General features: G+C 47.3%; 1 protein-coding gene across 1 annotated transcript; it reads left to right on the forward strand.

Moving 5' to 3' along the window:
• Positions 1-1156: 1156 nt before the first annotated feature.
• On the forward strand, positions 1157-4096 carry LOC138569678 (hemoglobin subunit alpha-like). Its single transcript, XM_069647866.1, has 3 exons — positions 1157-1313; positions 2198-2402; positions 3844-4096. The coding sequence occupies exons 1-3, from the start codon at positions 1219-1221 to the stop codon at positions 3970-3972; spliced, it is 429 nt and encodes a 142-aa protein (XP_069503967.1). The 5' UTR covers positions 1157-1218; the 3' UTR covers positions 3973-4096.
• Positions 4097-11681: the final 7585 nt, after the last annotated feature.

Below are 11681 nucleotides of genomic sequence, written 5' to 3' on the forward strand. Positions count from 1 at the left end.
ATATGGCATTCATAACGCGCCTATACACACGTGTTTCAAGGCGCAACGAGGCAAGGGAGGGGAAACAGAGGGAGAACAGAGACAATGATCCTACTAGGCCAGGTGTCATTCAGATCGCGCAAGTGCATGGAAAGGGGTAAGGGAAGAGTGCGGAGGGGGAAGAGGGTGGGGACAGTGCAGTACATGGGATAATAAGAGAACTAACAAAGTAAAACTACGGCCAGCAGGTGGCAAGTGCAAGGGTAAGTGCAGACAACAGGTGTCAAGTGCTGGTAATGGGACTGTAGGGATACAGAAAACTGTCCCCAAGTGCAGGGGTTGCCAGGCGGGCAGTGCAGGAGTGAGACTGGCAGGCGAGGGGGCCTGGGCTGATATGTTGATATATACTTTTATCAACAAAGCATGTTGATAACAATTCAAATTATTAAAAATATATCATCCATTATGGTTCGGTGGTGGCAAGAATAGTGGATGTTCGGGTGCGGGGGTCAGTTCTGGTGTACAATGACTTTACTGTGCAGAGTCCAGGGTTATTTCTGGTGCTGCTTATTCTGAGTGGACATATATATTAACTAAGGAGATATTTTAAAATGTATAAGAAACTGTTTTTTTTAAACATATTGGAAATGTATAAAACAGTAGGAAGATTCTGATTATTAGGATTTTGTAACAATGTAATTTTAAGGTGTATGTTGTGTATGTTGCATTTTAATATGAATTTGTATTTTGATGTATTTATAAATTGTTAAGTAGTGATAAGGTTTTTGGGAAAACCAGACACACTCAAATCGTTGTTTTTAAACAGAAATAAATTGTGCAACATGTAAGGGACCGATGCTCTCCTGAATACAAAACGAACATTATCTGCAGACGGGTGTGCTCGGATTCCTATTGCTCTTAAAGGGGCATGGTGTTTTTGCTGACAGTATACACAATGCCACGCTTATTGGAAAATATGAAAGTTAGCACATCATTAAAACATCTTCGGAGAAAAGCAGCAAAAAACGCCCTCAACATTGCTGGGACCTCGGGCATCAATCCAAAGGGTGAGGCTGAAGCACAGTCCCGGGCCAGGGCGGGCCCATCTGCGGCAGCCAATCATGGGGGAAGTGGGCGGGGCCCTTCGGGCAAGCACTGCCCCGGCGAGATCCCATTTAAAGGGCTGCGCTTGAGTGCAGGCATCAGGTGTGTGATCTGCTCCACGAACAGCTTGCAAACATGGTGCTGACTGCTGAGGACAAGGCCAATGTGAAGTCCGCGTGGGACCACATCAAAGGGCACGAGGAAGCGTTTGGTGCAGAAGCGCTTTGCAGGTAACAGCCATAGGCCTTCAACCATGGCATAGTTCATATTTCCTTTATCGCTTTTTGGTAAATGAATGCATGGCAGACACTAGCAAATGACCTTACATTGCTCCACTGAGTGCAATCAATTGATTGAATCCCAGAGTACAGCTGTAAAACGTCAGCCATAATCCCCAGCATCCAATGGAGAGTGCAGCTGCTCGTTGGATTGACTTGCATAGCACAGCGTAAACATGGCCGCCTCCATGACCCTGTCGTGACTGCATCTGATGTCTTCTTGTCGGGTGTCTGGGCCCAGTCGTAGCTTATTGTTCATGAATAGATGAGGTGCAAGGCTTGTGATGAATGGGGAGTGAGTGGGTGGTAACCCGGGTGTGTAGTTTCGGCCGAAGTCGAAAGTGTGCAGCACAGCAAAAGAAGAACCAACACAGGACTAGTACTTTGTCACAGGAATTGAAAATCGATTCCAGCATTTCTGTTTTAAGATAAACAAGCACTTAGTGGAAATGGAAATGAGGACGGCTTTACTAGAGCGCCCTGATAGGTTGTGAGTATGAGTAGGGTTGGGGCTGAATTGTGTAAGTACTTTGTGACGCTGTGGGGTGATAGGCAGCGGAAGCAACCACTTTTCCGCTAGAGCAGGGGGTCTGCACCCTTTGGTTCTCCAGATATGTTGGGCTGCAACTCCCATCATCCCTAACCAGCATAGTCAATGGTGAGGGCCCATGGTCACAGGAGTGGCAGTCTAACACATCTGGACAGCCCCCTGCCCCGTTGCATGATGGCATGAATGTGTGAACAGCACGGACGTCGCGTGATGGTGTGTGCGAGGCTGTTGTCCACCAAGGAGCCGCTTCTCCAGCAATGCAATCTCTTCCGTTTGGCCTTCACAGGATGTTTGACTCGGAGCCTGTAACCAAGACCTACTTTGGCGGCAAGGACATCTCCGAAGAAAGCTCTTACCTGCACAGCCACGGCAAGAAGGTGATGTGCGCGCTGACCAATGCCGTCGCCCACATAGACAACATCGAAGCCTGCCTGGACAAACTCAGCGACACGCACGCCCACGAGCTGATGGTCGACCCCACCAACTTCCCAGTAAGTCCAACCACAGCCAAGAGTTGATTGCAAAGCTGCTAGGCGTGTGGTTGTGTGTGTGTGTGTGTGTGTGTGTGTCATTACAGTTCCAGAAACAATAGCTCTTATCAATACGTTCGACTGTAACTTCTAACATGCAGGATCGTTTTCTGTGTCTCAGAGGGTAAAAGTGAGGGTTGGAACCAAGGTGCAGGAGGTGTGTGCCCCCCTTTTACAATCCATATGTATCCATTTAACCAAAAAGTAACACTGAAGTAAGATTTGGAGTGGGCTAGCAGCAGGAGGTAGACATTTCATCTTCTCTCTGCATTCCTCTACCATCTCCAAAAAGCACATGTTTTTGTCACCGGTGCAATCCACCTGTTTCAGCACCTGCTAAAATCAAGCAGATTCTCTAGGATTCCCTGGTAAATGCCACCTGCCAAGCGTAAAAGGCAGGCAGTGTTCACACATTCAGAAGAGCAGAGCATAACAAACAAGGAAGGAATGCATAAGGGCGATTTCACACTTTTCTTCTGCACTCCATTTTGTAAGTATGGAAATCGGCACGCAGAGGACTAGGCTAAATATGCGTCCCTTCCTTGCACTTAGCACTACTTATGAAATGAGCCCATTGGGTGCAAGTTTGGTCTTGGATGGTCAGTGCTGGACTGGACTCTGGCATCTTGCTCTCTGGTCCTTCATTAGACTGCTTACCAGAATCCGTCGTTCAGACAAAAAGGTGGTGGCTCATCCCATTGAAAGTAATGGAGAGCAGTACTTTTTTGGAAGGATGTTAAAGGCTTACGGGCTCATTATAACCATGTTTAACCCCCAGGGAAAGAACGCAGATGAGACTGTGGGCCCTATTCATGGCATTTTTTGCACGGTTCAACGCGACTTTGTACGTCTGAAAAGTGACTTTGCAGTACAACGTCATTTTGTACTGCAAAATTGACTTTGTACTGACTTTGCCCTACAAAAATACACTTTGCACAGTTCCATGAATCGGGGTTTGTGTTGGCAGTGCAAAGTCACTTTTCAGCAGTGCAACATCACATTGAACCATGCAAAAAAAATCCAGGAATCGGCTCCTATGGCCCTTTGTGAGGTATTTTGAGGTATTCTGGCCGCTGTGGTAACAGGACACGGGAATCTTGGAGTTCCCGGGTTTTCCTTTGGCTTTTTTTCCCACCCACAGCCAGAAATGAAGCAGTAATGCCGTCCACCATGTATGTGCATGACGGCGGGCATTCTAACATCAGTCTGTATGGTATCCGTCGGGGTTTAGGCCCCGCCCCCCTCCCTATGGGTGGCGTTTGGCTTCTGCTGAAGGGGGAAGCGAGTCCAAAGCTGGTGGGGCCCTTATCCTGGAGCGAGTGGAGAGAGGCGCGCGAGGGTGGCGGTTGCGTCATCGCAGTGAGCCGCGCCTGCTAATGCTGTATTTCTTTGTTTCTTTCAGAGGCTGGGCCATAATATCTTGCTTGTTATCGGCATCCACATGCCACAGCTGTTAACCTGCGCCATGCACTGCTCGCTGGACAAGTTCCTGTGCCAGGTGGCAGAAGTGCTGACCAGCAAGTACCGTTAAAAGCCGGGTTCAGAGCAGAAGGATGAACGTCTACCCCCCCAACACGCGCTTCTGAAGAAAAATGTGGAAGTCACTTGGCAACTTGAATTGACACCTTTTCGAAATAAAGCGGGCTTTAATCACACTCCGGCCATTTGCCTCTTGTTTTTCTATGAGATTTAGGTCTGAATGCGGATGGCAGTGCTTATCGTGTGCATACTGTTATGCTATGTCAAAGGTTCTTATACCGCGCACTGTTGCCACCTGCGTGGTTTCTTGGCGCTCTACTGTGTGAGAAAGCATTGTCTCTCACAATAAAACGGCGGCTGGCATATCAGGGGCACCGTAGTATGATTTGAACTGCCAACATTATTTCTTACGAGAGTAAAAAAATAAAGGCCAGAAAAAAAGGATGTCCTTGTATTTTAAAAAATTGGCATGAACACAAAAATGTCATGCACTGAAAAAGACTGATTGCCAGTGTAGGCCCTGGAGAAGGACCAATGCCACATGAAGTGTCATTGGGAATTTAAAACAAGCACTGGCAAAGCCAACAGCTTTGTGTTTTGTTTAGGCATGCTTTTTCCAGGCTCTGGCATTATGGGACTAGCGTGCCATAGGATGGTGACAGGTGAAATGTGGTGTGAGTACCTAGGTGGCATATGCTACAAATACCTGGCTAATGCCCATTACCTATACACTATCCAAAAGGTTTAATGCATGTTTTTAACAGGGAGTTAGTGCAAAGAACAGATGCAAGGACACACATTAGTATAACTTAAGCGGCTGAAGGCACACTTTGTTAAGACACTTTCATTACACGAGGGGCAAATTTACAGCTGCAAGTAAGCCATGAACTCACGGAAGACTCATTAGAAATAGCACTGGCACGCCATGTAAAACCTTGGTGCCACGCCATGATCGATGTATCTCAAAGTAATCCCGAGGGTGGTCGTTTTGTGTGGGGAGGGGCAGATAGTGCATGGGAAAGGCCATAGGGATTACCATGGCAATGAGCAATCAATGGAAGCGTAATAAGCCGAAGCGCTACCCAAAACCTGTGTCTACCCCCTCACACGCCATCTGCCTACTACTCCAATGAATAGTTTGATGTACTGGTGGCGCGATAGACACAACTAAAAAGGGGCTCGTACTTCCCTTCCCATCAAAGAAACGAGCTGGGGGTAGATCTCTTTGATTGGCTGGTGCCTCTTTTTGGAACAGCCTCCCGGCCACCTTGAAACTTGAGGAAAACCATCTCTGGTTCCTGAAGCAGCTCAAGACCTTCCTCTTTGCCTCTGCCTTTGCCCCCCTTATCCCCTGCGGATCTGTTTCTTCTCTTGGCATTGTCCCCTGGCCACCCTCTGTTCTTTCGGGCCCAGGTGCCTGCTCACCCCGCCACCCTCCTGCACTGCCTCCAGGCCACCCTCTGCACTAGGGTTCTGTATCTGTACCCATGCAGTCCCCCTCCCACGTTTCTTCTGCACTTATCAGATATACCCTATCTGCCTAACTTTCACCTGCCACTTGCTGGCTGCACTACCATGGTTTATCACCCTTATTTATTTTATTTAATATTGATTCTGTTCTCTCCTCCGTTCCGCACTTTCCACCCTCCCCCTCCATGCACTTTCCCCCTTTTCCATGCACTTGCGCTTTCTTAATGTCACTGGGCCTAGCAAGATTGCTGTTTTCTTTTTTGTTCCCCTCCCTTTTTTCCTGGTTGCGCTCTGAAACACTTTTGTACAAGCGCGATATAAATACAATTTCATTTAATTTCATCACACTGCCACAATGCACGGGAGGCCATGCATGCACCCAGGATAAAGCTTGACCACCAGGTACACTTACATACCAACATGGTACATGTTTCAGGTCGTGCATATCCAGTACTGTTACTTTTATTTGCATACTGTGACTTTTGTACGTGGATTTATACTGAAAAAAAAGCTAAACTACAAGTCGCAGAATGCAAAGAAAAACAGGACTGCATGCAAAATGTCCTAAACGACAGAGGGACGTTGTTATCTCCGCAAATACTCGCAAAAGCGATAAAAATTGACACACATTAGCTCAAATACCTAGAACACGTAGGCTGTTATTAAAGCAAACGCACTGCAGGGGGCCTAGGACCACCTGGGGAAGGAACTCTGTAGCGCAGGCGCGGTACGCCGGATTACTTTATTGCCAACTTGCTTTGACTGACACAATTCCCTAAGAAAAACCCCGCAGAGAGTGCCCCCCCCCCCCCAAAAAAACCTTAGGGAGCGTTTCATTGCAAAGGATGGAATTGCCAGGACACTGCTACTGCTTTCTCGGCTTGACTCTGTGGAGCCTGCCCCTCACCCTCTTGCAGCCACCGCCCACACATCGATGCAGACGGAACTCCACCCCAACACCAGTCCTTAAGCTTATACTTTCCAATGCCTTATGCAGGTCTTTTACAAGCAAAGGGGCGTTGCTCCTGTAGAGGCAAGTGGATACTCAAACCTGCTGGCTACGTAACCGGTGATTTTGAGATGCGAGAGAAGGAAGTGCACACTAGCCTTGCATGGCTGCCATTGGCCCCTGTCTCCACGCGCGAATCCCGCGACGCGTTTCCATCGCTTATCAAGGGGCAATGTATGCAACCAAATGCCAGGTGTGGACTTCGAGATACTCGCACTATATGCCAGGTATTGACATCAGATGGCATGTCCTGCCATTTTATGCCTAAATCCTCCATGTCTTTGCAAGAGAATCTCATGATATGCAGAGCCTCACCTCCATAAGTCAGATATTGACAGCATTTGCGAGCTAACACCTGTCACAGGCCAAGGTGCTCATATCATATAGTGCGACTCCTCCCAACAACTCGCAGCATTTGTCCCGATGAAGCTTGTCCACCATCACTCACCGTCTCCTGAGAACTTTGTGTATCATACCTCCTACATTCATGAAGCTGGTACATACACCTTCACTTCCATAGCACCTGCAGCTTTCCACACTCGTGCCACACATTGGATCGTGGGCAGTTTCATGCCTACGTCACTCTTTGATCTCTGCGTGTCTATAGCGCACACTCCCTGCACGGTTACACTCCTCAAACTCATTTATACACCTCTATCACATGGACCAATCCCAACCTGGCTTTGACAATCTCTAGGGGCGTCAATAAGGGCAGATCTGAGCTCCATGCTGATACTGCCAGTCTGCCTCAAAGAGTGCACATATATCTCAATGAAACATCTTTAGCTAAGAGAGAGTAAAGGTGATCAGATGTAATGCAACAAAACCCTTAAAATTCAGCAGATGTGGGAAGTAATTATCATTTTAACTCCGCATCCCTCTGTCAATGTCCCCATGATCTTATTTTTGTAATTCTCCCTGGCACTTCACCTTCCCTTCTTCCCCCTGCACTTTTAGCATCGCGCTTCCCCGATCTGAATGACACAATGGGCCTCATTACACGATAGGAGGTAACCATGCCGCTATTAGCGGCATGGCTACTCCCTTACCGGGTACCGGGTCCGGGTATGCGCCATGGGGACTTACCGGGTCATTCCGACCCTGGAGGACCCGGCAAGTCCCCATTCCAAATACCATTCCCCATTCCCATTCGAGCCCCCATAGGGCTCAATGGGGATGGGGAAGGAGCAAATAACGGTACCGCCATTTGCGTTGTTCCCGGCGTTGTTCCCTGAAGCAATTGGAAGATGCAGCACACGTATGTAATCCAGCCAGTGAACCCTTGCGACAAAGCCTGTGAGGGAAAGCCTGCAGCCTGCTGTGAATGCTGCAGGGCAGACTAACTGCTTGTGCCGAATCTCCTCGCAAACCTGTTTTGCTACAGCTATGGGGTGGAGCTGGAATTGGTTGGAATAAGCGGTAGACTGGCGGCAGACTGGTGACCACATTTCTTATGATATGATATGGTATTCGTAACGCGCCTATACACAAGTGTACTTTTTGAACTCAAACCCAACAGCAATTTTGGCTCTTGCTGGTACTCCCGGAAAAAAATAAAATCAGCCCGACATTTACAATCATAATTGAGTGACCGTAGCAATGCAAGAGCATGCACAGTTTACAGCGCTCTCTCCTTCTAAAAAGGAACTGCTTGTTGCGATAAACCTTTTTAGTAACAGTTAACTTTATCGATTATTCAACGACTTTAACAGACTACTTCTTGGGAACATGGGGTGGGTGCAGGACTAAAACTGTTTGGTTAACCCTGATAGTGAGGGGCTGCAACAAGAGTGTAATCTCTCCTCCTTGTTGCTTTGTTGGACAGGCTTTTAAAAATGACTATTTCCAGGGGATTTTTAGCACAATGGATTTTAGTATTTTGTTTTAGTGTGAATTAAAAAAAAATCTATTTGGTTACATTGAAAAATCTTTTAGGTTTTATATACATTCACTTTCTTTTTAGTGGGAATATGCACTTTTGAGGAACTACCTAGTTACATTTGGTGAGAAGGAAAGCTGAAACCCCTATCTCTCCGTACCAAACTATCAAGGATGCTAAGACACATCACAGAAGTCAATACTTTAATATCCGAAATACAAGTTTTGTTATTTGACATTAACTGGCTTGAAGGACCCAATGGTGTTGCGCTAATAGATGGTGGGTGCAAAAACGGGGCTAAGAGTCAGAATCAGAGGCCAACATTACAAAGCGTTGCTCGCTCAAATTGCATACCAAAAAGTATCGATGGGGATTGAATATGACCATATGAACCCCAGGTCTCAATAGGGAACACCAAGACGAATATGAAAAGAGCATAACATCAGTCTGGTTTCAGAGCAGCCAGAAGCACGGAAACTGCTATTCTGAACATCTGTGAAGACCTTCTCTCTAACCTTGATTCTAATCTCCTTTCTGTCCTCATTCTACTTGATCTCTCCTCTGCCTTTGACACAGTAAGCCATGCCACCATGCTCAACTGGCTCCGTGATAATCTGGGTATCACTGATCACGCCCTAGCCAGGCTAACATCTATCCTCTCTGACCGACCCTCCCAGGTCCAACTTGGGTCCTTCCTCTCCTCTATCTCTCTCTCCACCTGTGGTGTTCCCCAGGGGTCTAACCTCTCTCCCTGGTTGTTCAACCAATACCTTGCTCCTCTCGGCCATTGCATTGCTGCTTTCTGCGCCAACTTCCAATGCTATGCGGATGACACTGAGCTCGCCTTGAGGCTCCCCACTGCTGCCTCTTCTCCTTCTCTCATCCCAGATTGTCTCTCTGCAATCCTAGAGTGGTGCGGCACCAATGATCTCTGCCTGAATGATGCCAGCAAGATGGAGATCCTTCTCATTGGCACACCAGCACCTATCTTTCCCCTCACTCTCTGATCGGCCTCCCTGGCCCCTCCTCATGCTCCCATCTGCAAGGCTAAGAGCCTCAGGGTTATCTTCGACTCCACACTCTCCTTCTCTTCTCACATCTCCAACATCTCTAAGAATACAAGCTACCAACTGCACCTCCTCAGAGGTATTCTCCCTCTCCTCTCCTTCCCACAGAAGCTCACTGTTTCTAGAGCCCTGGTTTTCACTAGGTTTGACTACTGTAACAGCCTCTTTTTAAATCTGCCTGCCTCTACTCTCCGCCCTCTGCAACTCATCCAGAACAGAACTGTAAAACTTGTCCTTGGCCTCAAGCCCAGGGTTTGTATCTCTCCAGCACTGAAATCCCTCCATTGGCTCCCTTTGGCTACAATAATCAAATTCAAGACCTTTTGCATTGCCCACAAGGGCTTCTGGGACCTGGGACCAAAACATCTCCAGCTTTCTCTTCTGAAGTATCTTTCTACTCGAGCCCTTCGCTCATCCACTTCCAACTTCTTGAGGGTAAGGTGCTTTTCCAAGCAACAAGCTGGGGGCAGATCTCTCTCTTCTGCGGGCACCTCCATCTGGAACAGCCTCCCTGCCTCTCTGAAATTTGAGCAGAGCCATCTCCGGTTCCGGAAGCAGCTCAAGACGCCCCTCTTTGCTTCTGCCTTCTCCCTTCGTCTTCCCTGCTGATCTCCTGTCTGATAGTGCACTGGTTACCTGGCTACCCTCTGGACCACGGGCCCAGGTCCCTGCTTTCCCAGCTGCACACCTGCACTTCCTCCTGGCAACCCTGCACTTGGGGCTGTATCTGTAACCCTACAGTCGCCCCTACTTGCACTATCACTTGCTGTGGTGCACTTAGCATTGCACCATCACCTGGTGGTCGCACACCTTGTTTCTTGATGTTTAGATCCTACGTCCTGCACTTGCTCCTCCTCCCATTCCCTCAGCACTTTTCCCTTTTACTCTCCCTTGCACTTGCGCAATCGCAATGTCACTTGGCCTAGTAAGATCGTTGTCTTGCCTGCCCCTTGTTCCCCTCCCCTGCCTCATCACGCTATGAAACAGTTGAGTATGGGCGCGCTATAAATAAAATATCATATCATATATCATGAACTCACTTAGACCAAAAGAGGATTTGTTGCCACCCTTTAAGACCAGTAAACGACCAGACCAAGAAGGAGGGAAACGCAATATGTTCCCAGTTAAAGGCAACAGCCTTATAGGGGGGGTTGGGGGGGAGACAATTATTAATATTGTGGAGATGTATGGCCCAGAGAAGGGGGGAACTCAGTAGAAGTTACAGGGGATGTTAAGATCCCCATTGCCCCAATACTGATGCCAGTCTCACCGCCGGGAATAGACACACTTAGTGAGGCCAAATTGGCAAATCAGTTTGTACAAGATATGGTGCAGGTCCCCACATCAAATAGATTTGAACCCCTTATAGTCATGAGTGAAACAGAGGAAGTTGTGGTCGGGGATATAAGTAAAAAGGAGTCATAAAAGCATAATTACCCAAAAAGACACAGTAAGAAAAGATTGAACCTAGTGGTGAGATCAAATCCAAGAAAACATGTGATAGTCAAATCCACACTAAAGCGCCTGCCCCAAACATCACCTCATTTATTTATTTATTTGCATTTCTTTAAAGCGCTCACACAACCCGGGGGCATCAAGGCGCTGTTACAGGAATATGTCTTAGTTGCGTATTTATAACGCACTTAATACCCAGAGGTTTCTAAGCGCGAACCCGGGGATCGAACCTGTGTTGCTTTGTGTCACATGTTTCCAAGGCGAGCACTTTGCCGCTGAGCTATCCTCCCGGGACCTTCCCCATGATAGTTAGTGAACGGAACCCGGAAAATAGAGACATTCTCTTAGTAATAAAAGATCTTATAGGCAATAAGATTAACAGCCAGCTGAAATAAATATTGGAAGCGGTAAAGGAAGATAAAGAGAAGATGATCCTGCTAAGCAAAGGTATACCCGTTCCAATAAATACAGATCTTAAAGCACCCCTCAGTAACAAGGAACTATTGTACCAAAATCAACAGGCAGTTAAATCATTCAAACACACGATAAGTACACATATTACACAAAATGCAGCGCATAAGGACATAACTTTGGTGCCCCGCCCCTGGCTGTGAGTAATGGTAAGGAAGCCAGCACGACCTTGGGAGGTGAACAAAATTCCTTGTAGCATCAATTAATCCAGCAGCAGGGGCAAAAGAAGCTCAACTTTTGCACTAAAAATGTGCAAAGTAGACAAAATGGACTATTCCGTATTGACACTAGGCCCCCATTGTCCGGTTCCAATCTCACACCCATAAGGATGCAATATTATCTATTAAGGAACAAAGATGGCCCAAATAAAATGGGAGGTATAAGCCTCCCTTCCGTAATTATAACTAATG

The sequence above is a fragment of the Ambystoma mexicanum genome, chromosome 2q, assembly GCF_040938575.1.
Source record: "Ambystoma mexicanum isolate Mex_15411 chromosome 2q, UKY_AmexF1_1, whole genome shotgun sequence".
Classification (NCBI taxonomy): domain Eukaryota; kingdom Metazoa; phylum Chordata; class Amphibia; order Caudata; family Ambystomatidae; genus Ambystoma; species Ambystoma mexicanum.

Excerpts from the sequence above, each read along its gene's own strand:
- LOC138569678 (XM_069647866.1), top strand. The coding sequence starts at position 1,219 with ATGGTGCTGACTGCTGAGGACAAGGCCAATGTGAAGTCCGCGTGGGAC. Across the intron at positions 1,314-2,197 it reads GGTGCAGAAGCGCTTTGCAG|GATGTTTGACTCGGAGCCTG; the intron begins GTAACAGCCATA and ends TGGCCTTCACAG. Across the intron at positions 2,403-3,843 it reads TCGACCCCACCAACTTCCCA|AGGCTGGGCCATAATATCTT; the intron begins GTAAGTCCAACC and ends TGTTTCTTTCAG.